The sequence below is a fragment of the Myxine glutinosa genome, chromosome 3, assembly GCF_964187855.1.
Source record: "Myxine glutinosa chromosome 3, kmMyxGlut1.1, whole genome shotgun sequence".
In the NCBI taxonomy this organism is placed as follows: domain Eukaryota; kingdom Metazoa; phylum Chordata; class Myxini; order Myxiniformes; family Myxinidae; genus Myxine; species Myxine glutinosa.
The window spans coordinates 133,318,205-133,345,532 of NC_136263.1; the positions used below are offsets into that span (position 1 = coordinate 133,318,205).

At 46.2% G+C, this 27,328-nt stretch overlaps 1 protein-coding gene across 1 annotated transcript in view; it reads left to right on the plus strand.

Annotated features, from left to right (window-relative positions):
- Positions 1 to 27,328, plus strand: part of LOC137424163 (myoferlin-like) — a 162,065-nt gene that overhangs the window by 37,261 nt on the left and 97,476 nt on the right. The window contains exons 3-5 of the mRNA XM_078773617.1: positions 90 to 120; positions 7,047 to 7,162; positions 27,082 to 27,205. Coding sequence (XP_078629743.1) covers positions 90 to 120; positions 7,047 to 7,162; positions 27,082 to 27,205 — 271 coding nt within the window. The remainder of the gene's footprint in view (positions 1 to 89; positions 121 to 7,046; positions 7,163 to 27,081; positions 27,206 to 27,328) is intronic.

Consider the following 27,328-nt stretch of genomic DNA (forward strand, 5'->3'; position numbering starts at 1 on the left):
AGTACTTTTTGTAAATTTATTGATTATTTGATTTATTAATGATTGGTTCCATATTAATGGCTCATCACTCTACCCCATTTTTCTTGCAGATCGATATTGGTGTGGTCTACAATGAATCAGGTAAGATTGTACTTGGATATAAAAAATTTTTAATTCTGCAGGCCAAAATAATTGGAGAGGCCTCTACACTACATATTTAAAACTAGCAGGGGGGTACCCAGCATTGCTCGTGAAGGGGAGGGGGGCTGAGAAGCGGGAGCAAAAGAACTGCTGGGGCAGGGTAAGGGTAGTGAAAAAACTGAGAAGGGGGAGCAGGAGAACCGCCGGGGTTGGGGTGGGGCCAGCGGCTGAGCCGGGGAGGCAGGCAGAGGGGTGAGACCAACAACCAATGAACTCCACAATCCTTAGGGGGCAGCAATCAGAGTTCAACCTCAAACTATAACTATAAACGGGGCAGCAAGCTATATAAGGGGTCATGTAGTTATAATTGGATTTGAAACAAACTTAGTGATATGCAGCAAAGAGTGGCTACGAGTGGGAGGATGGTCTAGCTGGGAGAATGTAAGTGGTGGGGTACCTCTGGGATCAGTACTACGACTAGTTATCTATTATACAATGTGAACCATGGTGTCTGTCCTTGCATTTGTGTGTTTGTCTGTCTCTCGTTTCCGGTGGCCACTTCTCACGCTGCATTTGAAAAGCTGCACATACAGGCAAAGCTCAATATTCAACCAGAAGAAGAGCATGATACGATATACTCGGCCTTTGAACAAAGGTTGCAGTGCAAGGTAGTCATTTAATTAAAGAAAAACCTCCATTTAGCATTGTGACCAAAAAATATAATTTCAAATAATAATAAACTTCAAATATGTCCAAAATAAACTTAAATTTAATACTCGGAGGACTCGATGACGTAATTCATTCGAGTTCGAGCATCTGCTCTGAGTCGAGGAGGTTGGCGTTTCAAACCCAAGCCAAGTCATTAGTTATATTGAAGGAGCTGTGCTCCCACGGAATCGGAAGAATGGACGCGACAAAAAGCTGGAATTCGTCCGAGTTTCTTTATTGTCACAAAACAACTCGGGTACTCTGAAAAGCCCGTTTATCGGGCAGCAATATATATACACACATTATCCCGGAGCGTTTGCCCGGGAAAGGCGAGAGGGGGCGTGGCCGGGCGTCCTGGCCGCGGCCTGGCAAGTCGAGGGCGGGCGTGGCCGGGCGTGCCCGGGCATGCCCGGGCGTCCCGGCCGAGGCCTGGCAAGTTGAGCGCGGGCCTGCCCGGGCGTCCTGGACGAGCCCGGCATGGTGATCGCTCCGCGTCCTTGGTAGGTGCAAGGCGATTGTGTAAACCCCACGGTAGCCGCTACACACGTCCCCCCAGAATAGACTTGCACCGGCAGGGTCAATTTGAGGGGGGTCCTGATGACCCGGCCGAAGCGACCCCTGGCGGGTCATGGGGGGGGGGGGGTCCGGTGTGGTGGTGGGCGGTCGAGTGGGGGGCAACGTGGACGGAGGGCGGCCTCGCCGTGGCGGAAGGGCCAACCGTGGCGGTTGGTCGATGTCCACATGCGCCGGTTTGAGGTGGTCCACCGCAATCCGGTCCGACCTGCTGCCGATGTCGATGATGAACGACTTGTCGTCCCGTCGCAGGACCCGGAAGGGCCCGTCGTACGGCAGCCGGAGTGGCCCCCGATGTGCGTCATGATGCACAAAAACGTACTCCGCTGTGCTAAGCGCTGGGGGGACGTAGGACTGGGGGTCACCGTGGTGGGATGTTGGCACGGGGGCAAACCATCGGGCGGCCTCCTGGAGGTCCGAGCGCTGGTGAGCTGCGGACCAGGGACTGGTAGCGTCGGGCACGAATTCGCCTGGGACGCGTAGCGCCTGGCCATAGACAAGCTCGGCGGTGGATGCCCGGAGGTCCTCCTTGGGGGCCGTGCGGAGGCCCAAAAGGACCCATGGCAGCCGGTCGGCCCAACCGCCGTCTTGAAGGCCGGCCATGAGCGCGGCCTTCATGGAGCGGTGGAATCGCTCGCACAACCCATTGGCTTGGGCGTGGTAGGCCGTAGTATGGTGGAGCTTGACCCCAAGGTTGCGGGCGACCGCGCCCCACAGCTCGGAGGTGAACTGCGGTCCGCGGTCCAACGAGATGTCCGCCGGTGCGCCGAAGCGGGCGACCCAGGTGGCGATGAAAGCCTGCGCCACGTCGGCGGTGGTGGTGGAGACGAGGGGAACGGCCTCCGGCCACCTGGTGGTCCTGTCCACCATGGTGAGCAGGTGTGTGAACCCCCGTGATGGGGGGAGGGGGCCCACCAGATCCACGTTGACGTGGTCGAAACGTCGTTCGGGCACGGTGAAAGGTGCCAGCGGGGCCTGGGTGTGTCGGTGGACCTTGGCCTGTTGGCAGGCTGTGCAGGTGCTGGTCCAATCGCGGACGTCCCGTCGAAGGCCGTGCCAGACGAATCGCGCCAACACCAGCTTCTGGGAAGCTTTCCAGCCCGGGTGGGAAAGGCCGTGGAGGGAGGCGAAGATGCGGCGTTGCCAGGTAACGGGCACGATGGGGCGAGGCTGGCCTTGGGAGACGTCGCAGAGCAGGACAGTGTCCGCGAAGGGGATGTCGGCCAGGCGGAGGCACGTGTCCGCCGCCCGGAGGGCTTGCACCGTGGTGTCGGTGGTTTGGTCCGCCGCCATAAGCACGAGGTCCACGCCGAGGTGGACCGCGTTCGCGCTGGCCCGAGAAAGACAGTCGGCCACGACGTTGTTTTTGTCGGCGACGTGCTGGATGTCCGTGGTAAACTCCGACACGGCGGAGAGATGGCGCTGTTGGCGGGCTGACCACGGCTCCGTGACCTTGGCCATTGCGTAAACCAACGGCTTGTGGTCGACGAACGCCGTGAAGGGTCGGCCCTCCAGGAGGTGGCGGAAATGGCGAATGGCCAGGTGTAGACTGAGGAGCTCACGGTCAAACGTGCTATATTTGAGCTCGTTCGGCCGGAGCTGCCGGCTGAAAAAAGCGAGTGGCTGCCAAACCCCGTTCACCCATTGCTCATGTACGGCGCCCACCGCGTAGTCGGAGGCATCCGTGGTGAGGGCGATGGGAGCGTTGAGCACCGGGTGAGCGAGCAGTGTTGCGTCGGCGAGGGCCCGCTTTGAGCTTTGGAAGGCCGCGTCCATTGCTGCGGACCAGACGATGTCGTGCTTGGCCGGCTTGCCCCGGAGGGCTTCGTAGAGGGGCTGCATGAGTTGAGCAGCGCGGGGCACGAAGCGGTGATAGAAATTCACCATTCCCAGGAATTCCTGCAGGGCCTTTATGGAGCGGGGACGCGTAAACGTGGTGATGGCCTCGACCTTGGTTGGCAGCGGCACGGCCCCGTTCTTGGTGATGTGGTGGCCCAAAAAATCAACAGCCGTCGTGCCGAAGTGGCATTTGGCCGGGTTGACGATGAGGCCGTGCTCGCTGAGGCGCCCGAACAGTGTTCGGAGGTGGAGGAGGTGCTCAGCCCGGGACGTGCTGGCGACGACGATGTCGTCCAGGTAAACGAAGAGGAACGGCAGGTCACGCAGCACGCCGTCCATTAAGCGTTGGAACGCCTGAGCCGCGTTCTTGAGGCCAAACGGCATCCGTAGGAATTCGATTAAGCCGAACGGCGTGATGACGGCCGTTTTAGGGCCGTCGGCCGTCCTGACAGGTACCTGGTGATATCCCCGTATGAGATCGATTTTTGAAAAAATGACCCGTCCTGCCAGATGGGCGGAGAAGTCTTGGATGTGTGGGATCGGATACCTGTCGGGGGTGGTAGCGTCGTTAAGGCGGCGGTTGTCGCCACATGGGCGCCAGCCGCCCCCTGGTTTTGGGGCGATGTGTAGTGGCGAAGCCCACGCGCTATCGGAGCGCCGCACGATGCCGAGGTGTTCCAAAGCGTCGAACTCGGCTTTGGCCACGGCGAGCTTGGCTGGGTCGAGGCGGCGGGCTCTGGCGTAGACCGGCGGGCCCGTGGTTGGTATGTGGTGTTCGATCCCATGTCGTACTGCGACGGCCGAAAACGTCGGCCGCGTGAGGGCCGGGAACTCCGTGAGCAGGCGAGCAAACTCGTTCGCCGCCGGGAGAGCGCATGCCAGCTCGGTCGGAGCGGAGCTGCTCAATGTGCATACCAGGGAGCTGAAGGTCTCGGCATTGATGAGGCGACGCCATTGGACGTCCACCAGCAGTCCGTGTGCGCAGAGGAAGTCGGCGCCTAGCAGAGCCATGGGCATGCTGGCGGTTACAAAAGTCCAAGTAAAGCGTTGGCCGCCGAAGCAGAGGGTGACGTTGCGCGGGCCGAAGATGTGGATGGCCGATCCGTTGGCCGCAACCAAGGAGGGGCCGCAAACCGCGGACTGCCTGTCCTGATCGGAGGCGGGTATGACGCTCAGTTGGGCGCCGGTGTCGCACAGGAAGCGCCGTCCGGACGCTTTGTCCGTGATGAAAAGTAAGTTGCCCGTCTGGCCGGCGCTCATGGCTGGTAATGAACGCCGGTCCGGCCGTTTCCCGGCCTGCCGAAGGTGCACGGGGGTCGGCATGTCCGGGCCTTCTGTCCGAACCTGGCATGATAGTAACACCACGCTTGGTCAGGTGGAGGCCCCGGTCGTCGTGCTGGAGGTGGTCGGCTCGGCGTTGCGGCCGCCAATTGCGTCGGCAGTTCGGTCGTCGACCGTGCCGGGTGCTCGGGCACCATGGGCATTGTGTCGGACGGCGTTGGGCCCCAGGTCGCTGCTGCAATGCGTTGGCCTGCCGCGGAGATCTTGTCGGCTTCCCTGGCGAGGGCGCGGGGATCCGTGATCGTCGTACTCGCCAGGGCGAGGCGTACCGGGCTAGGCAGCTGATGGAGGAACAGCTCCCGGAACAGGAATGCCGGAGAGTGCTCGCCGAGGAGCGAAAGCATGTAGTCCATTCGCTCGGACGGGCGCGTGTCGCCGAGCTCGGGCAGGTCGAGCAGGCGCCGTGCGCGTTCTGCCGATGGGAGGGCGAAAGCGTCGAGGAGCTGCTTTTTAATCGCACCGTATTTGTCAGCGGCTGGCGGGCTCTCGAGGAGGCTCAGGGCGCGGGCCGCGGTGGCTGAACCGAGCGCTGCTACCACATGGTGGAAGCGGGTGTCGTCGGCCGTGATGCCTCGCAGGGCGAACAGGGAGTCCGCCAGGGCGAACCAAACCACCGCGTGAGCCTCCCAGAAGGTAGGCAGTTTAAGGGCAACTGCCGTGTCCATGTCGGTAGGTCACCAATGAAGGAGCTGGCTCCCACGTAATCGGAAGAATGGACGCGACAAAAAGCTGGAATTCGTCCGAGTTTCTTTATTGTCACAAAACAACTCGGGTACTCTGAAAAGCCCATTTATCGGGCAGCAATATATATACACACATTATCCCGGAGCGTTTGCCCGGGAAAGGCGAGAGGGGGCGTGGCCGGGCGTCCTGGCCGCGGCCTGGCAAGTCGAGGGCGGGCATGCCCGGGCATGCCCGGGCGTCCCGGACGCGGCCTGGCAAGTCGAGAGCGGGCGTGCCCGGGCATGCCCGGGCGTCCCGGCCGAGGCCTGGCAAGTTGAGCGCGGGCCTGCCCGGGCGTCCTGGACGAGCCCGGCATGGTGATCGCTCCGCGTCCTTGGTAGGTGCAAGGCGATTGTGTAAACCCCGCGGTAGCCGCTACAATATGAGACTTTAAATATGGTGTGTGTTGCTTTCTTACTTGATGCTCGACATTTAAAAAAGATAGACCATGGGCATAAATATAAGGGAACACAGGGACATTTCTTTCTGTATCCATCCTGTCCACTCAATCCGTCCACACACCCATTGTTTGTCCAAGTCTCCCTCTATTTTGTCCTCTATCAACGATTCTCTTATTGGAGTCAAGAGTATGTTTTCTAAATTTGCTTATGACACAAAGTTTGGAGGTGAGGTGGATATCAGAGAGGGAGGTGATCAGATTTAGGAAAGTTTAAATACTTTAATAGATTGGGCAAAAGGTTGGCAGATGCATTTTAACCTAAACTAGTGTAAGGTGCTGGGGATGGGTAAGAATAATGAAAAAAGGGATTACGATGATGCAATGGGGCAATCTTGGAGCGTGTTACACAGGAGAAGGATCTGGGGGAGGTTATTGATAGATTTAGTGAGGCCTCATCTGGAATATTTTGTCCAGGTTTGGTCACCACATCTGAGGAAGGATATAGCTGCCATGGAGTGGGTATACAGGATCAAGCAAGTCAAATGATTCTTGAGCTAGCTTGCTATTGAGCTAGCAAGGGTCTCCAGGTCAGAGAGTGGTTAATGAGCGGAATGGTCTCCCCAGAATTGGAATGGCAGTAAAGGGAGTGGATAGGTTTAAATTTGATTTGTATATGTACCGATATTTATTGGAGATAGAGGAATATGGGGGATATTGGCTTGTGTGGATGATAGGTAGCTTATGTGTGGATGGGTAACGGAAGATTAAAACCTCGATGGAAAATTTTGTGTTTTATGTTCTTCCTTTCAATTAATTTTTGATCTCTAGAAATATAAAGTATCAGAGTAATCCCACGTCTGTCATTCCAAGTTTGAGGTTAATGCTGTCTGCAGCTCCTCTTTAGCCAGTTCAACTTGCATTAAGGTCTGCTGCAGTAAACATTGTACACTTGTACAGTGATACAGGAAGTTGGAATTTCACCAAGGTACTGACAACCAATGTCCTCCGCTTTCAAGTAATACTCGCACCATATGATGTTTTGAATCCACAAGCGAGTGTGAGCAAACAGTCCAGCCCGATCAAAGTCTTCTTTGAAAGATGATGTACTTGCTCTATGATAATATCGCACCTGTAAAAATACTGATGTGTAAATTTGTCATTAAATGTGAGTATGCTACCACCGATGAGCCAATCCTGCCTTCCCAAGTGGTAACCTTTTGTATAATATTGTAAAGCATTTGAATCTAAAGGATCTAAAGGATTATAAAATTCAGAACCAAATAAAAGCTTAACATCAAGCTGCATTTTAAAAATGTATCACCTTTTCTTGTGTTTTATGCAGATCATGTGTATCCAAGAAAATGGCTGCTTATGACGGAGTTGAAAGAAAACAAAATGATGGCCAGGGGATTTTTGAAAGTCACAATAATGGTCCTTTTAAGTGGAGAAAAAGAACCAGTAAGTCAATGGAAAACCACACAGTGAAGCAATCTCAAGAGGCAACGACATGTGTTTTACTGCTTCAGCCATGACTTTTACACCTCATCAGAAATTGTGATTATAAGTTTTACTTACAGTCTCGTGAAAAAGTAAGTACACCCCATGTAAAGTTTTGACTTTTTCAACATATTTCAACATACAGCTATTTGATCTTCATTTCAACAATATTGGTAGATAAAAGTGATATAATATAACAAATATCATGAAACATTTACATTTTGTAATCCATTGTATAATTTAAATAAACATAAATGCAAATTTCGCATGTGGAAAAAGTAAGTACACCCCGACATTTATCACTACTTCAAATACCTAAAATTAGAATCAGGTGCACCAGCTCAGGTGCAAATGATTAGAACATCATTAGAGAGGATCTTGGAGGAACCTGTCTTATTTAAACATCAGACATTTCGTTTGGTGTGCTCTTTGTTGTTGAAGTGTGCGGCATCACCATGCATAGATCAAAAGAGCTCTCTGAGGCCTTCAGAAGGAAGGTTATAGATGCCTACAAGTCTGGGAAGGGATTTAAAAAGATCTCCAAACAATTTGAAATCAAAAGAGCATCTTTCATTCGACTGTTTCATTCGTTTCATGTTTCATTCAAAGGGAATCGTTCGACTGTTTGTAAGATCATGCACAAGTGGAGAAGATTCCAAACAACCCCCAACTTGTTCAGGCCAGGCCACCCCAGCAAGTTCAGCCCGAGAGCAGACCGCAAGATTCTGAAAGAAGTCTCTAAGAACTCCAGAATGTCATCACGGGACCTACAGGTAGCTCTTGCCACTGTTGATGTCAAAGTGCTCGAGTCCACCATTAGAAAGAGGCTGCACAAATTTGATCTCCATGGGAGGTGTGCCAGGAGGAGACCTTTGCTGTCCAGAAAGAACATCAGGGCAAGACTAAAGTTTGCCAATGAACACCTTGGCAAAGACCAGCACTTCTGGAACAATGTGCTCTGGACAGATGAGTCAAAGGTAGAGCTATTGGGTCACAGTACCAGAAGACATGTTTGGCGAAAACCAAAGACAGCATTTGACCACAAGAAGCTGATACCAACTGTGAAGCATGGTGGTGGAAATATTTTGGTTTGGGGCAGCTTTGCTGCATCAGGGCCTGGGCAGCTCACCATCATAGAATCCACGATGAATTCTTCATTGTACCAGAGGGTGCTTGAGGATAATGTGAGGCCATCTGTCGGAAAGTTGAAGCTCAACCGAAGGTGGACCTTGCAACATGACAATGACCCTAAACATACCAGTAAATCCACCAAGGAATGGCTGAAAAGAAAGAAATGGAGGGTTCTGGAATCGCCAAGTCAAAGCCCGGATCTAAATTCCATCGAGATGTTGTGGGGGGATTTGAAACGAGCTGTGCATGCAAGAAACCCCTCAAACATCACACAGCTGAAAGAATTCTGCATGGAGGAGTGGGCAAAAATTTCTCCCAGTCGATGTCAGAGACTGGTAGACAGTTGTAAGAAACGCCCACTTGAGGTTGTTTCTGCCAAAGAGGGCAATACCACCTATTAGAGCCAAGGGTGTACTTACTTTTTCCACGTGAGAAATTTGCATTTATGTTTATTTAAATTATACAATGGACTACAAAATGTAAATGTTTCATGATATTTGTTATATTATATCACCTTTATCTATCAATATTGTTGAAATGAAGATCAAATAGCTGTATGTTGAAATATGTTGAAAAAGTCAAAACTTTACATGGGGTGTACTTACTTTTTCACGTGACTGTATATTCATTGCAACATAGAAGAAGAAGAAGTTGCTTCAACAACATTTGCATTTCTCTAAGACTAATGAAAGGTGAGAGTAAAGACATAAGGTAACTTTTGTATTTGTTTGGATGGGCATTGAGACAGTGGAAAGATCTAAACACTATGGGGATTTAAACCTGCGGTGGTATCCTCCTGCTTGTATAGAAGTTAGATTTTAAGGTACATGATTGAGTATATATAATACTAGTACACCCGCACACTACGGGAGCGGTAAGAAGGCTCATTCCTCTTTGAGGTATATAGATTACAGTCGATTTTTGGCCGGGTCTCAATAACATTGGGTGTGTTCATTTCCCAAGTTTCTTGTGGAGAGATCGCCAAGTGGTTTCAGCATTCGAGCAAGCATTGCATTCAAAACCATTAAGGAACGGCCGGCTTGGCAAGTGCTAGCTAGCTGCTTGGTAAATGAGCACACCCCGGTGTTCCTCCCTTTCAGTTTCGTATCAAACTGCAGGAGCGAGTTTCAAAAGTTCACTACGAAAAATGCCACAGTAGCAGCAGAAAGGGCCATGTTTTTAACCCAACATTTGTGAGTTATATAGAGTACAGTAAATTTTCGCTCAGGTCTGTAAGTAAACCTTACTTCACGGATGTTGGGATTCCTCCAAATTTCTTCATTTAGTGTTATAAAGAGCATTAGCGACTGTTTAAAAAGCTAATCATACGTGTTTGTGGTTTATAATATTTTTACTTCCTGTAGCAACCGTTGCTCCCATGGAAACACAATTATAACTATAAGGTATTTATACACGTTATCACTGCAGGAAAGATGGTTTGGGGAAGTGGGACATTATTAGTATTAATATTGTTGCAATAACATTAACAATATGCGATTATCATTAATTTTGTTATTAAAAGCGTCTTTGGAAAAACGCCACGATAAATCTTGTTCTTTGGAAAAACGCCACGATAAATCTTGTTCTTTGGAAAAACGCCACGATAAATCTTGTTCTTTGGAAAAACGCCACGATAAAGCTAACCTAACATGGATATACACCTCAACACGCACCCCCATTGACGCCAATGGCGGGGAAACCCTGCTCAGGGGAGAAAAACCCTTTGGGGAAGGGAGAGGGCAAATAAATGTGCTACAACCTTCATTGTGTAACCCTTAGTCATCCTGTCAAGTTTGGTTGACATTGGATAAGTAACGACGGAATGTGTTGGCGTCAAAAATTCATCAGACAGACTGACACGAAATGGCGTATTTTAGTACGATAGAGGTCCGAAAGAGGTTCTGCCACACCCACTCTCTCTCCAGATTTAGCCCCGTCTGACTTCTATTTGCTTCCTCACCTCAAAGAAGCTCTATGGGGAACAAATTTGAGAATGACAATGCTGTGATGGCAGCTCAAGAAGTCTTTCTATGGTGTTGTGTCAAGGAGTGCTACATAATGGATATAGCCAAGCTCGAGGACCGATGGATGAAGTGCATTGCCATGAAAGGAAATTGTGTTGAGAAATAAAGTGAAATTAAAGTGATTATATAGTGTTTTCCTTGTTGGGCCACAAACAAACTGATCACCCCTTGCACTTGCTACAAATTGTTGAAACAAGGGAATTTGGAAATACATAAACAGCTTTCTGGAACAATTACCTTCTGTAAACAAGAGGCAAAATAGTCTGCAATAAATGGCAATGAATGAGTGTTTGAAAAACCATTTAATCGCAATCTACATTGGAGAAAGCAATTCATTCATGTGCAACACTTGGCAGCTGTTAGCACCATTTCTGGGAGTACAGAAAGATCGCCAACTTCATTTTCCTTCACCAGATGCCACACTCACTGATGCAACACCAACCTTCAAACCACCAGGGTACAACTATTGTGGACGCCTCTTCGTGGTGGCTGCACCCACCAATGCAAGTCGGGGGCCAAATCTTCCCCATTCTTCCCTGCTGCCCGGATTTGTCAGGGCAGTGCGGTCGTGGTCTGAGAAGCCAATCGGTCCCCATGGACCAGCCCTTTCCCTCTCGTCTCTGTCTCTCTCTAACTCTGTCGTGGACCTAACTTTGTGAAGGCGGAGGTACACCATCCTGCATGTGGGAGATCTCTGGGTCACTTTTGGGAGACCGGTCGGCTGTCTCCATGGGCAGGCTTGGTCAAGAGAACTGTCTGGGGCTATACAACAACAACAACAACAACAACAACAACAACAACAACTACTACGGTACCAGGGTTACAGTTAATCATTAGGCTAGGAAAGCGAACCCACACTTCACAGCTCAAATGCAAGTGCTCTGCCAACCAGTAAGCCAAGTCAATAACTTGTAAGAGCCACAAAGACAAACTAGAACGCCACTCAGTAGAGCGCATACTCCCGCCGTGGGTCAAGTTGGAATAGTACGATTTCACGAAAGTTTGAGGGATTAGTTCAGTGACCACACAAGACAAGACAACACAAGACAGACACTGCACAGATATATATTTAGAATATATAGAAGATAATGTTTTTTTAAAACAAGGCAATTTCACTTACATTTTCGGATTCAGCGTTCAATTCTATATAAGTGAGTGTATTTTGAGGCATGTGTGACTTCAAATAAAATTGTAAGCCAGGAAAACGTTCGTTTCATTCCTTCGGGATACAACATGTAAAACTGGCCCAAACGTCAAAACAAAACTCGCTCATTTTAAGTCGTCCAAGCTAATGCGACCACTCATTCTTCTGGGAAGAATCCCGTGCACATGCTGGTCACACTTATAACTCACCTGTCTTTATAAGTTCATCAAATACTGACACCGCGATTGACATTCGCTGAGGTAAATTCTGAGGTTTAAAAAAAAAAAGTTTTAAAGCATTATACGTATCAAACGATACATTTTATGAAACGGTGAAACCTAATACACACTTTGGTGGTTTTAAAATGACAGAATATGTCTATTAGAAAAAAAAGAACCTTGAAGACGACGCTGCTAACAAAATACACCGCTCTAACGCATAACCACGAGTTTAAACAACATTTACAACAAATATGAAAACTATTTTCATATCACAATGTTAAATATAGAATATATAGAAGATAATGTTTTAAAAAATGAGCCCTGTCTTCCAATGGTAAACAATCCTTCAAAAAATTCCTGGATCCGGAATAATATCCTGAGCTTCACCAAAAACTAATCAATTCTTTCTTATCCCAAGGGCAATCATCCCACCAACGTTCATCCAAATCCGTTCAGAACTTTTCCAGATATCTTGTTCACAAACACAAGAACACACACACACACACACACACACACACATGATCGAATGCATTACTCCCTGGCGGGAGTAAAAACAAATCAGTTTTGATCTTATAAAGTTTGTGGGCATGACGTTTTTTGCAAATTATTGACGATTAATTAAACCAATATGTAATCAGTGTGAACAGTGCACATCAAAAAAGTTTCCATTGTCAGTGCAGAAGAGATAACGGTCTCTTTGAAAGGCTTTTAATGGATGCTTTTGATCCAACATTGAGAAAAATAGAGTAGAAAAGATAAAGAATGACCAACAAAATCTGAGTGTAAATAAAAGCTGAATAATTCAACTATTTCTTTTTAATGGAAAGATTTCTGCGGGCTCTGTAATCCAATGTTAAATACCATTTTGATTGCATACGAAATAATATAAATTATTTAAGCAGTTATTGTTTGTGTTTTCTAGGCCCTTCAGTAGTAGTAGTAGTAGTAGTAGTAGTAGTAGTAGTAGTAGTAGTAGTAGTAGCAGTAATATTATCAGTAGTAATAGTAGTTGTAGTAGAAGTAATAGTAGTAGTAGTAGTAGTAGTAGTAGTAGTAGTAGTAGTAGTAGTAGTAGTAGTATCAGTAGTAATAGTAGTAGAAGTAATAATAGCAATAGTAGTAATAGTAGTAGTAGTGCTTTTGTTGGAAAGGTTACAGAGATTTGCGTTCAGAGCTCATGCAAGCTCAGGCAAACATATTATGTTCCCAGTTTAATGTCGCTCAATTCCTCATCTCTGCAAGTCCATGGTTTGAACTACAGTAGACAAGGTAGAGCATTTTGAAGTGAAAGCACTACCAAGACAGACAAGGGGAAGGTAAAAGAACGCCAAAGAACACCAAAAAAAGAACGCCAAAGAACACCAAAAAGAATGCCAAATACCACATTTATACAAATAAGAGCAAAGTATCTTGTGGGGAGACCGTACAAAGTGCATCATTTATAGTCCAGGTTTCCTTAAACTTTTGAACAGTGTTACTATATTCTGCCGCCTTGTACTCCGAAATAATGCGTGAGCGTATTAAGCCCTTCAGACATACAGAACTGTGTTCCACCACATCTTTCTCAATTTTTGCCTTCCTGGTTTTATATATTGCCATTTTTGCACAGGCTAAAATAAAGTTAACAAGGAGATCTCGTGACTTGCTTAGTTTCTTTACCGGGTGCCCGATGATAAAAAGTGTTGGAGAGAAGTGAAGCCAGAAGCGCAAGAGAAGATTTTTCATCAGTAAGAACACTGGTTCAAGACGGTGGCATTGAAGGTATATGTGAAATATAGTTTCCCTTTCACCACAAAAGCAGCCATCCTCTGAGAAGTTAGTGAAATGCCGCATCATAGATCCAGAGCTCAGTGCACCATGTAGCAACCTCCAACTTAAGTCTGCCATCATTCTTGGCGTTGGGTAGAGATAGAGTGAATCCCAACGTGGATGAACAGTCGAAGGAAGTGGAAGAATCTCACGCCAGGGAGTATCCAGTCGGGTTGCAAGAGCTATATAATGGAGCGAGTGGAGCACTAGCAGGTATATATTTTTCCTTGATAGCCCACAGAACGACATTTCCACTGTGCCAGGGGTCTTACTCATATTGTTTGCAGGTATTGGCTGAGAGAGCTCGCAACATCGTGGTCGGATTTTAAAATCCATGGAGTTACCGATGGACATCTGTCCAGAGCCATCACCCTCTTTGGGATTCTCTAGATATTCCAGACAATCGGGAGGCAAGGAGCTTTTGACCTCTTCAAGTATCCTGGAGTGGATCCTGATTGTCCTCAGGCCCATTTTCGCTGTGAGTTCCTTGGGTAAAAGCGTTCTCTTACCATCGTTCAGAAGGTCTCCCACTGTGGATATGCTACCAGCTAAGAGGCTCCTTCTTACTGAAAAGGAAGCCAGAGTTGGGCCCTGTAGAAGAGGGTTGAGAATGAGCAGTTCCTCTAACAGGTCCTTGCCTGGATAAGGAACTGTTCTTTGTATGTCGACTACATTCCAAGCCTTCAGCATTTCTTGATAAAAAAGAGGCAATGTAGCACTAGACAGGCTCCGAGATGTAATGATGAAAAGATTCCTTTTGTACCCAAGATTGAGCACTTTGCTGAAGAAGTATGATGCCAGTGAGCACCATTGCGGTGCAGGGTTCACATGTAGGTAACGTTGTATGGTCTTCAGCCTGGATGCGTGGTAGTGGCTTCGAAGGCAGGGAAAATACGGGCCACCTTCTGAAAAAGGCAAGCTCAGAATGCCCAGGGAAACCCAGTGTTTACCATTCCAAAAGTAGTCCAGTAGCTTCCTCTGCATCTTAACCAGAAACTCCTCTGGAGTGCTTATGCAAGAGAGCCTGAATACTAACTTCGGAATTATAAATTGTTTAATAAGGAGTGTTTTTCCCCTCAGAGACAGGACTTTTAGTAGTCCACTCCAGTCTCGCAACTTTGCTTCGATCTTGTCCCCTAAAGTGTTCCAGTTAATGAGTGGTGAGGCCCCATGGGAAGTGGATAAGTGCACCCCCAAATATTTGAGCTCATTGCGACTCCAGGTCAATTTCTGAAAAAGTGTTGGTAACTCCTTTACCTGCATTTGTCCAATTAGAAGCCCCGAGCTTTTCCTCCAATTGATTGTAGCAGACGATGCTGCTGAATAGACCTGCTGACAATCATAAACTATTTGCATATCCCTTGCATTACTGGCAAACACAAGAACATCATCTGCATATGCAGAAAGTTTGAGGTTGACACTGTTGTGTGGCACCACAATGCCAGTTAGCCTTCTTCTCATCAAACAAAGGAAGGGTTCGATACATAGGGAATATAATTGGCTGGACAGGGGACATCCTTGTCTTATTCCTCTCTCAAATGGAAAGGGTGCGAGCAAGAAACCATTGACTTTGACTAGGCATTCTGCCGACATGTACAACGTCTGAATCATGCCTACAAATCTCCTCACCAACCCAAATGTTAGCAAGGTTTCAAACAGATACTCATGGTTCATCTGGTCAAAGGCTTTCTCCTGATCCAAGGAAAGAAATCCGACTTGAGTCCGAGTCATGTCCGCATACTGTATCAGGTCTCTGACAAGGGATATGTTGTCATGTATTGTCCTGCCTGGAATGGCATAAGATTGGTCCGGGCTGACTAATTTTGTCAGGACTGGTCCGAGACGGAGTGACAACATTTTAGCCATGACCTTATAATCCACACACAGCAGAGACACAGGGTGGTAATTCTTCAAGTCTCTCAAGTCACCCTCCTTGGGAATCAAGACCAGCATCGCTCGACGCCAAGAAAGGGGCATTATACCTGTATCACATGCTTCCTGAGCTACGCTTAGGTAATCAGGTCCAACCAAGTCCCATACTTTTGTATAGAATTCACATGATAAGCCATCCATGCCAGGGGATTTATCTCTTGATAGGCTGTGCAGGGCGGTTTTCAATTCTTCCAGAGATAATGGAGTCTCCAGCTGCTCCCGGTCTTCTACAGAGGCTTCAGGAAGACTACTCCACAAAGTGCCACCTGCACCTGCATCTGTGCTCTTACCCGAATACAGCTGAGCGTAAAAGGCTCTAATTCGTTTTTGAACACCCTCAGAGCCATTGAGCAAGAGACCATCTTCTGCGAGAACACTCGCTATAGTCCTGAATTGACCTTTGCGTTTTTCCACCCCTTTGAGATAATTCAGGACATATTCATCCTCAGAAATAAACTGCAAACGAGAGCGCACATACGCCCCTCGTGCCTTCACACGACTACATGCTTTAAGGGTGCTCTTTTTTTCTTGGTATGCCTGCAGTTCAGTAGAGGTAAGTGTGGCCAGGTGCTTCTCAAGGTGCAGCAGTTCCTCTTCCAGTCTTTTGATCCCTAACCCAAGTGTTTTGCTCGATCCATACGAGTATTCCTGACACAGCAATTTCAATCGTACCTTGCCTACATCCCACCAGAATCCAAGTGAGCAAAAATCTCCTTTTTTATTCCTCCAGGCTTGCCAAAAATTCGAAAAGATTGACAAAAAGGCTTCATCCTGACTTAAAGCATTGTTCAGGTGCCACAAGCCAGGGCCTCGCCTTGTTTCCGCCAGGGAAAACTTAATCCAGGCCAAGTTGTGATCTGTGAAATGGGCAACTTTTATGCCGGAATCACTGACACTCTTACACCAACGGTGAGACACGTAAATTCTATCGAGCCGGGATTGTGATATATGACCACCTCTGATACTCATATACGTGAATGTTCTGTCTGTGGGGTGTTGTATGTGCCAAGTATCCCTCAAGTTTAACAGTGTTGTGGTTTGTTGTAATATTCTTACAGAGGGATTATGCGGCTCCTGACCTATTCGATCAAGGGAGGGGTTTAGAGTGCAATTAAAGTCTCCTCCAAGAATTACACACTCTTCACCAGGCAAGGTGAGCATGAATCTCTGCAACCGGTTGAAGAAAATCCCCCTTGCAACTCCTTCACAAGGTGCATAAATGTTGACGAAATTGACAACAAATTCTTCAAACTTTGCTTTTATATGTAGCAACCGCCCCACACTGGCTTCCTTTACGACAAGTATTTCAGGTTTCCTCTTTGGTGAAAAGAGGGTAGCCACTCCACAAGATGTGTCCGTTAGGTGACTGAAAAAGGCCAAGCCTTCCCATTGGTTTTCCCATCGGGATGCAGCCTCTGGGGTCGTGTGGGTTTCCTGCAAAAAGGTTACTTCAAGTTTTTCCTTCACACAGAATGACAATACCTGGTGCACACGGAATGCATCCTTACAGCCATTGACATTCAATGATCCTATTCGTAAGTTTGATGTCATTATTGTATTGAGAGTTTTGTTTCTGTGAAATTCATCCTCCTAAACGAATTTATATTCAGGCCCGTAACTCAACAACTTTGCTAGAAACTTCCTGACTCGGGCTTGTTCGGCCGAGCCTGAAGTCCTTGTTTTATGTCCCTCTCTCCTTAGTGCATACAAGGAATGCACTAGCAAGTCATAATCTTTCCACCGTTTCAGCGCATTTTCCCCTTTCTTCCTGCTATGCAAGCTTTGTTCCAGGAACTCGAGTATCTCCTGCCTGGGAATGCAGGAATGGCGTCCTGCCGGTAGGTCTGTCTCTAAACCAGTCAGTGACCCTTGATAGTCTTCCCCATCACCAATACTTTCCTCATCATCGCTGTCTGGAGGTTCAAGATCCTTCTCCTTTGGTGTACTTGTACAATGTGTCAAGTCTTCTGCCATGTCGTCTCTCAAGGCTGACTTGGCATAATCTTCTGGCGCAGAGGAACGCTCCTTTCGCTCTGATGCGGCGGACGTTGCTACACCTGTGGGAATGGATGCCTCCTCCTCAGTTGGTATAGGAGATCCAACCTTTTGGGGTCGTAAAATAGAGATGTGCTCAACTATTCCCCTTTCTGCGCCAACAGTGAGTGAAGTGACATCACCTGAGATGTCGGTCAGTGCCAGCAACTTTATTGATGCTTGTGTGTCTGGTTCCCTCTCTCTGTCTGTCCCACCGATGAATGCTACTTCAGAATCCTTTGAAACTTCGGTGTTAATCCTTCGGTTCAGAATTGCTCTTGTAGATGTTTCAATCCCTGGTTTATTTTGAAGCTTCGTTGCAGTTGTTATTATTGGATGCATTTTCTCAGGAGCCAACATCACAGTATCGTTTGGCCCTGTCAAGTCAGATACCTCTAGGTTGTTTGTCTTTTCCGTGCTGGGTTTACTACCTGACGGTCTCCCTTCCTGTTCATTCTTCAAACTGTCTTTGGGTGGATCTGAGAGAGAAGACTCTCCATATCCTGTCGTTTGATGAATAGTTTCCTCTTCTTCTTCTTCTTCCATTTCTTCAGATTGGGTTACCACTCTTTTCTCCTTCAGAATACTAGGCTTTACAAATCCCTTTGACACATTACTTCCCGTGTCATCCTCAATTGTACCAGGGTGTTCCCATCCTCTGCGGGTTCTGATTTTCCTCTTCTGTGCTCTCTTTGCCTTCCCTGCTCCCACTGCCTGCCATTGATTTATGGTAGCAGAAGAGTTGGGATGAGAAGCTGGTATAGAACTTTCTTGAGGGTCCACTGCCCTCGAGCACAAAGGAGCAACCGCCTCTCTTAGGTTACCTACAGTGACGCTGGGATCCTCTCGAGGCTGATCTGGACGTTGAGGAGCTGCAACCTCTTTAATGATGGTGGGGCAGTCTGCTCTCCTGTGATCCTTCGCTTTGCATACAAAACAACGGGGTTCGTTTGTCATATAAAACACCCTGTAATTCTTTCCGTCAAAAGGAATAACAAACGACCCCTCACATTCAGCCTCCTTTCCCAATTCAATGGATACTTGTCTTTTAAAAGACCAGACATGTTGTAGGGAGGGCTCATGACAGCCCAAAGACACAGGCTTGATGGGTGATCTCAACACTCCCAGTCGTTCCAGGAAAGGCACCACGACATTGTCAGGCACGTAAGGAGGTATATTAGATATAATTATCCTTGTACCAAGACTTGAGAGCGGCTCGACTTGTACAAAGAGTCCTCCCACACTAATACCTTTCTCAATGGCTTTGTTTGCTGCAGCCTCCGAGTTAAGAAAGAACACAGCTTGTCCATACATTTTCGAGGCTGCAACTATCGTTGCTGGATCAACCACACTAGCGAGTGCATTCACATAGGCCTCTATTTGGGTGATTTGTCCCAACTCGCATTTCACCCCGTGCTTCCTTGTTAACGCCTTAAACGGGTGGGCAGGGCGGTTCCCACCTGCACCAGAGGTAGTAGCGGCCATTTTTGCCCACGTACCATCCAGAGGCATGATTACTATTAACGGTATATTTCCCGTCAAATGAAAATGGAAAAAAAAATATCAATGAGCTCGTTCGCGAGCTTCTGCTTACTTTAGCACGACCGGACCGGTATGCTAATGATTAACTCAAAAGGATAAATCAAACGCGCGTTGAGCAAATAACTTATCGGCTTAATCGCCAAAACTATGCAAATTTAGCACAGAAAGTCAATAGTCCTTGAGCCAGACCAAAAGTAATGCTCCGGCGGGGGGAGTAATTCTCATTATGATTTTCCATTAGACCAATGTCTCAAGTGTCAGAAAAAGTGTGATGGACATCTGAGAACGGTAGCTTAGTGCCCGGATGGACGCCATCTTTGAAACCACCCAGCTCGAAAATGCCCATTTGGTGGGGTACATTGTTGCACGTGTATCTGGACTTCTATACTAGCTATCGATGTGCGGTTGACGACTAAATATACGTCCGATGTGTACCGTCTAAATAAAAAATAATATGAAGCATTTTGTTTTAGATTAATTATTATAAAAATCAATTATCGAAAAAAAATCATATATTTTTCAATATTTTATTATTAGACTTGTACTTTTTTTAGTGAAACAACACTGGTATGATTTTCCAAATTATGCATTGTGCTACACCGTTTATCTGTCTATAAAAATAACTCAAAAACTAAAACATATCATCCACCACGAGTTTACAACAAATAAATGTAAAGAGGCATAAAATGACTTAGGCCACCGCTGGCATTATCTATTCTGACGATAACGCAAGTTAGGAATGTCGTACGGAGAGGATTTTAACACCATACGATATCTAATAAGCAGGCGGAAATTGTTACATAGGAAATCTGCACTTTGGTGGCCATCTTGGATTTCAAAATGGCCGCCAATTATATTAATTATTCATTACTAGAGTTTGGAAAGACGTATGGAGCTGATTTTAACACCATACGATGTATATTCCTAATAAGCAAGCGGAGGTATCATTGAACATGTCATGTTTTAGTCAAATAACACCGGTATGATCTTCCAAATTATACATTTTGCTAAACCGTTTATCTGTCTATAAAGATTTTCAGGCAATTTGGCCTGCATTATAATAGAGAACAACATATGCTATACAATATACAGTGCACACAAAGTTAATCATCAGAGTCGCCATCAGAGTCATTGGCATCCTGAGCCACGATAGCATCATCCTGCACCATGTTGGAGCATCCCTGCAGCTTACACACAACAGTGCACTTCAACCCATTCAGTATGCAGGAGCAATCTGACGGTCGACACGTCCTTCTGCATGTGCATGAGATGAGATTCAAGACGACATCTGGAGCTGGTAGACCCGCCATCCATCGGATTGTGAGCGAACCGCCATCATCGAGTTCCCAACCATGTCCTGCTGATGGATGGATTGGTCCAGTCATTTTCCAGTAGATCACAGATAGCTGTGACGCCAGACTCATCACGTTTGATGCGAGAAGTAGACAAGTCAGGGTGCTTGGCGTGAGATGTGTCGCTGCCATTCACAAGGATAGTTTCTCGTAGTTGCCTCAGTGCAGTAGCCCGATTTTCTGCAGTTAGATAGTATCGTGACACAGCCCCTTGTCGAAGACTAAAACCTCGTGTTCCTCCAGCTGTTTGCGTATCTTTGTTTACTGTTTCTTCTGTTGTCTGATCAACAGCGATTCTGGCAAATGGATTCCCTGGTCTAAGCTGTACGGAGAAGTAGCCTTGATTGAAATGCCTGTACAACTCGGGGCATGTTTCGTGGAGTTGCGTCATCTGTGCATAGTACACTGGTAGATATCTAGCATAGTTCACCTTGTTCATTGCGAAACACCAAGGGATCACTCTTCTGACACAAGCCAAGTGAAGCATCCAGTCGCCTTCTCTATCCGCACGAATCAACCCCAGCAGGGTCTCTACCATATCAATATACATCATCCAGAAGCGAGCCAGGTCTCCATGTTTGGTTCGCAGAAAATGTAGGTATTTCGCGAACATGTCAAAGCTCTGTACACATGAATCATCATCGAGAGCAGCAGCGAGAGTCTCGTGGCAAACATCCTCCTTGATGCTGCGAATTTTGAGGTCAGTGCTTCGAATCTGGGGTTCCTTGTCAGGATGATTGCTTTCTATCCACACCTGGAAGCCCTTCCAAATGATGCGCATTAGTGCCTCGTACATCAACTTGTGGAGTCGCACAGCACGGTTGTATTGCTTGCCTTCCAGAACCCTGTTGATGGAACCTTCAGCGATTACTCCTGACTCAACAGCTACATCCCGAAGGCCTGCATCTCCAAACATTTTCCCAATGCTCGACATGAAGTTACAGATGGTATGGAAGTTCCCCATCATGAGCACGATTCTTCCATATCGATCGACATCTTTCCATGCTATTTCGGTCGCCTTAGCAAATAGTGCCTGGTCTAGCACCACCGGTATACGCTCAAGCTGAAGTGATGACATGATGTTCAGAGCTTCTCTGAGGATTTCTTGCACTGTTGCCATATCTGTGGCAGGCGCGTTTATAGTCGGCAGGTAGCCAACTACATCTTCCGTCACCTGAACACGATCTCTAGTCATGATGTTGAAACCAGTCCACGAACTGATTGTCTGGTCGCATGGTTCCAGCATGCGAGTCATAATCCATACGTGATTTCGGCGCTGCGCAAGGGATGTTGCGCCTGCAAGAGTGTCAGAAAGATCTGCAGGCTTGATTGCAGGTGGGCCCTCTCGTTTCCCACCGCTGTATATTGGAACTAAATCGCTGGATGACGGGATAGATCGCTTCTTATCTGCTTTGGATACTGCCGATGGAGGTTGGGGCGGCAAACACGACTGCGACTTCAGTTGGACGATGATACCGTTGACGCGATGCGATGTTCCGCCACCACTCAGCGATTCCTCTAGCCTGTCGATGTTATCGAATGCTAATACAGTCGGGACCGAAGGGTGCACATGTGACGGAAGTGGTACTGTATCTTTCTCCACACTTGCTAATTTGTCTATGCATAGCGCTGTCTCGATTTCTTCCCGAACTGTGTACGAACATCCGTGCCCGAGTCGATTCAATATTCTGATGACCTCTGTATTACCGGTGAGCGTTTTCATGACCCACGGAAGTAGGACATGCTTCGATGTTCTGATGGTACCCCGGTGTACAGCATTGATGATATCTTGAGCCATCGACCATACCAGTGTGTCGGCACGCGCAGAGCTACCCCCACTCCCGCAAATCAAAGTATGCAGAAATACACGAAGAGAATCTGGTATCTTCACGTAATCTGAAGTGAGTTCTGCTGGCTGAGGCGGCCAACGTTCATTGTAATGAGCATCTTTGATCTGGTGTCGCAGTGAAGTAGCTGCACGCACAATGTTACTTTCACCGTCCGTTCGTTCAAATGCTTTCACTTCTGCTTTCAGGTTTACGCACTCTGCAGCAATCTCTCGCTTTGTCAGATTATCGGGCATCAAGTATACACGGTGTTTCACATTGAAGAAGATGAGCGATTCTCCAAACTCTCTTTGTAATGTGCGCTGCAGATTCTTCTTGATGGAGTCACGAACATCAACTGAAAATGTATCTGAAGACAGGATATCTGTTGCAACATCAACTATTGGAACAATCCTCGGGTTCAAGAACAAGTCAGTGCGAATGAAATTGAATATACATCGTATCATTTCTTTTTTCTCGATATTATCTTCAATGTCAGTTTCTACTTGAGGTTTTTGGGGCCGTGTGTAGTTTCTATAGCAGGAGAAGTGGTAGTGAGCCTCAGCTGCAACCATATCTCGTGTAGTCAATGCCAAAACTCTCTCATCATTGCGAGCTGTCGCAGCATCTCTTATTGTCTTATCTGCTCGAAGTTCAACAGCCAAGACAACTGTTTCACGGGTACGACTGCCTTTTATGAATTTTGAAGCACGCTGGCAAAAAATGCATTTATCATCGTAGACCGTTGAAGTTGATCGTCTCTTCCCGTGATGATCGCCGTCGCACCGCATCGCCAGTATCAACTGAAGAACTTCTAGCTGCATTGGTCAAAGTAGCTAGGTGGTTTTTGTGAGTGAAGTCTGATCTACAAGCCCTATGGTATAATATTGGAATATTAGGAAGTTCAACTGCGCCTTCTTGGACTAGCTTTAGAATTGGATAAAAGTTTCTAACTGCGGCTGCGTCACACAATGTCTTCCAAGAACTGTTGCCCGCTGCCTTGCTTAGTTCAGAGAGTGGCGACTTCTTGCTGCACAGGATGCACGTTCCGGACTCAGGTTCAATCTTCGCCCGTTTCGCCTCGACACCGGCCATCTCAGCTGAAAGAACAAAAAGACTGACATTAGATTACTCCGATATCCGAAAAGCTCGCCAGCTTACATAGACATACTCATCCAAGTCAGTGAACATGTTAGATGGCGCCACAATACAACTCTATAATAGAGTTGTATGTGGCGCCATCTAACATGTTCACTTTTAGTTCTTAAGCCACCCACCCCCCCCCCCCCCCCCCCCTCAGAAATTAATCAGGTCACCGCAACAAATCTCAGACTGAGATATAGAATATAGAATATAGATATAGAATAGACTGACGTCACTTTCGGCACTGGGTTCTGTGGGTTGATTATCGGCGGGAAATTCCAACTGACATAGTTTCGGTTTGTGGAAAGTGCATGCCTTTTCATATATTTTTTGTGTAAACTCGTGGTGGATGATATGTTTTAGTTTTTGAGTTATTTTTATAGACAGATAAACGGTGTAGCACAATGCATAATTTGGAAAATCATACCAGTGTTGTTTCACTAAAAAAAGTACAAGTCTAATAATAAAATATTGAAAAATATATGATTTTTTTTCGATAATTGATTTTTATAATAATTAATCTAAAACAAAATGCTTCATATTATTTTTTATTTAGACGGTACACATCGGACGTATATTTAGTCGTCAACCGCACATCGATAGCTAGTATAGAAGTCCAGATACACGTGCAACAATGTACCCCACCAAATGGGCATTTTCGAGCTGGGTGGTTTCAAAGATGGCGTCCATCCGGGCACTAAGCTACCGTTCTCAGATGTCCATCACACCTTTTCTGACACTTGAGACATTGGTCTAATGGAAAATCATAATGAGAATTACTCCCCCCGCCGGAGCATTCACTTCAAAATATGGCCGGTTGGCTCAAGGACTACAAGGGTCATTAAGCAAAAACAAGGCAGTCAAACAGTTTGTGATACGCCACAAATCGGGCGCGGCAAATCTAGTCCCACACGGGTGCGGCCGCACGCCGCGGCTAGGCCCGAACACAAAGGGCTAATAACTCAAACGGGACGTCAAAGTAAAGTAACAAAATGAACCAACTCGGTTCAAATAACCCAAATAAACCAAAAATACAAACGAAAACGGAAGAGGGTGAGATGGAAATGTCGAAAATAGCACGGCTCGAGGAGCAGCAAAATGGCGTGGCGTAGTAGTAGTAGTAGTAGTAGTAGTAGTAGTAGTAGTAGTAGTAGTAGTAGTAGTATCAGCAGTAATATTATCAGTAGTAATAGTAGTAGAAGTAATAATAGCAATAGTAGTAGTAGTAGTAGTAGTAGTCGTAGTATCAGCAGTAATATTATCAGTAGTAATAGTAGTAGAAGTAATAATAGCAATAGTAGTAGTAGTAATAGTAATAGTAGTCGTAGTAATAGTAGTAGTAATAGTAGTAGTAGCTTAAGGTTACAACCCATTCTCACTCCGCCATCTTTCCAAAGTCTTATACATATTGTACTAAAGTTTCAAAACTGTCTTTATCGCAAACTCTTGTCTTTAAACTTATTTTACATAACATTTGCAAACACTCATGCAACATGACATCATCAGAAAATTGCATTGCTTGCACTGATGTCACCTTGCACTGATGTCGCAGAAGTTGTTTTTTTGTGATGACATTTCACAGGTCTTGTGTGGAATGGAGTGTTTCGCACATGTGTTGAAATGTATATTTCGTCTCAAGCCAAGTTATTATAGCCCCTGTTGGAAAACAGAAACGAAATTTTGACCTATCTTTGGAGGTTACAGTTTCATTCTAATTTGAATGAAATGCTGCAAGCTTGCCAAACTCATGGCAGCTTTCACAGTACTAGGGCATGCCCGTACTATATATAAGCTAGGACGTGCCCGTACGTGGGTGCCCGTTCCTTGCCAAAAAAAAAAAAAAAAAAAAATTTGTGTAGGGGTGTGTGTGTGTAAACATCCTAGGGCGTGCCCGTACGTGGGTGCAAAAAAACATGCGTGCAAACAACAACAACAAAAAAAAACTTTGAAACCACGTGGCAGTAACGACCACAGAACCCCCCCCCCCCCTCTATTTACATGAATGGTTTGGTCCATTCGCAACGACCACAGAACCCCCCCCTCTATTTACATGCAATGGTTTGGTCCAAAGCGAACGGCTTGCAGTGTTTGGTAAAGAAATCGCCATAGCTCGGTAACTACTTCTCCGATTAATTTCAAACCTTGAAAAGGCACATCCTCGGGTCCCCAGCAATATACCTGGCAAGTTTCAAGTATATCGGACCGGTAGTTGTCGAGAAACAGCGGTCACAGACAAACATACACACATACACACATACACACATACACACATACACACATACACACATACACACAGAGATTAATGGAATTATAGATAGATGTGTCATGATGCCAAATGTGGAATGCAATCTATTTTTGGAGAAAGGTTTCAGAAAATGTATTGATTAAATTATAACAGCCAAAAAATGGTTTTGCAAGGTGATCTTCTTCTGTCGTATGAAGCGCAAGGCTGCGGGGTAGCATCATTGGCTGTGGGCGGGGCTGTGTCGCTGATGCTGCCCTCTGCTGGTTAGGGCTGGAATTTGGTCATGGTGCCGGTGATAGCTCGCCTACTCTTCACAAATGACAGCATGTGATCCACTACAAATTGATTATGACTCACAGCTACAAAATTATACTTTTGGGTATATTTTAAGTACTTGTTTTAAGTAAGTTTAAGTACTTTGGTGACTTCACATGATATAGATCATTTCAACCATAAACTAGAACGGCACTCAGTAGAGAGCATGCCTCCACCAGGTGAACAGTTTACGTTTTGTATCCCAGAGTAGACCAGAAAATCACAACACAGAATCACATTTAATCAAAATCATCCGTCCACAACTTTTTGAGATATCCTGCTTTGTATCGTTTTTGGCCCTATCTCCCAATGGTGAAGAATCACTTTGAAATTTATACTAGCCGGATCCGGTTCTTCACCAAAATTGAATCGACTCTTCCTTGTTACACACACAACCTGTCCAACAAGTTTCGTCCAAATCCATCCATAACTTTTTGAGATATCCTGCCATATGTTGGTTTTAGCCCAATCACTCGATGGTAAATAATCACTTAAAAATTAAATAATTATCATATCCGAATACATATTCAGATCTTCACCAAAATCGAATTGAAGCGTCCTTGTCGCATACGCTACCTCTCTGCCAAATATGGTCCGCATTTGTCCACAACTTTTTGAGATATCTTGTTCACAAACAAACGGGCAGACAGACAGACAGGGGTGAAAACAAAACCTCTATCCACCTTTGGTGGCGGAGGTAACAAATGGCATTTTGATCTATAGTGGTCATCCACAAATAAGACAAACATTGAGACAAAATTATTTCTCAAAGAAGAACAAAATGTAAATTATAATGGAAACATGTAATATACCAATGCCAACAATCATTGTTCTCACAACTGATTGGATGACGCTATATTAGCAATGCAGGAAATAGATTATGACACTATCCTCAAATGTGTATTTTATAATCTCATCAATTTTGATAGTGTCTGTATTTCAATTTGAATGGGCTGGAGTGTCAGTCTGTGTCAGTGCACAAGCTAAACAATGGATGTTATCAATTAAAAGTTGATAAATAGTATATTTGTTGCCATGGTAATTAAGATGTGGCTGTGGTTTTGGACTTTGGATTTTTGTCCAAGTGAAAAAAACGATTGTTTGTGCTGGTTGTTTGAGATCACCTGATATTTATAGCTGATTGTTTGATCCCACCGTGTAGTCTGTGAAGAAAAGGAGGATGGACGAAGAAGATGTCGAAAGCAATATCTTGCAGCCAGCGGGGGTCGCAATGCAGTCGATCATATTCAACCTCCGTGTGTACCGTGCCGAGGATCTTCCTGAGAGTGAGTGAATGAGTGCAGAGTGCAGAGTTTTATGTTCTGCAGTGCATAAGTATTTCTATTAACAATTATATTTTATTATCTTGAAAGGGAATTGTGAAAACAGCTCAATTTATTTCAAGGAGC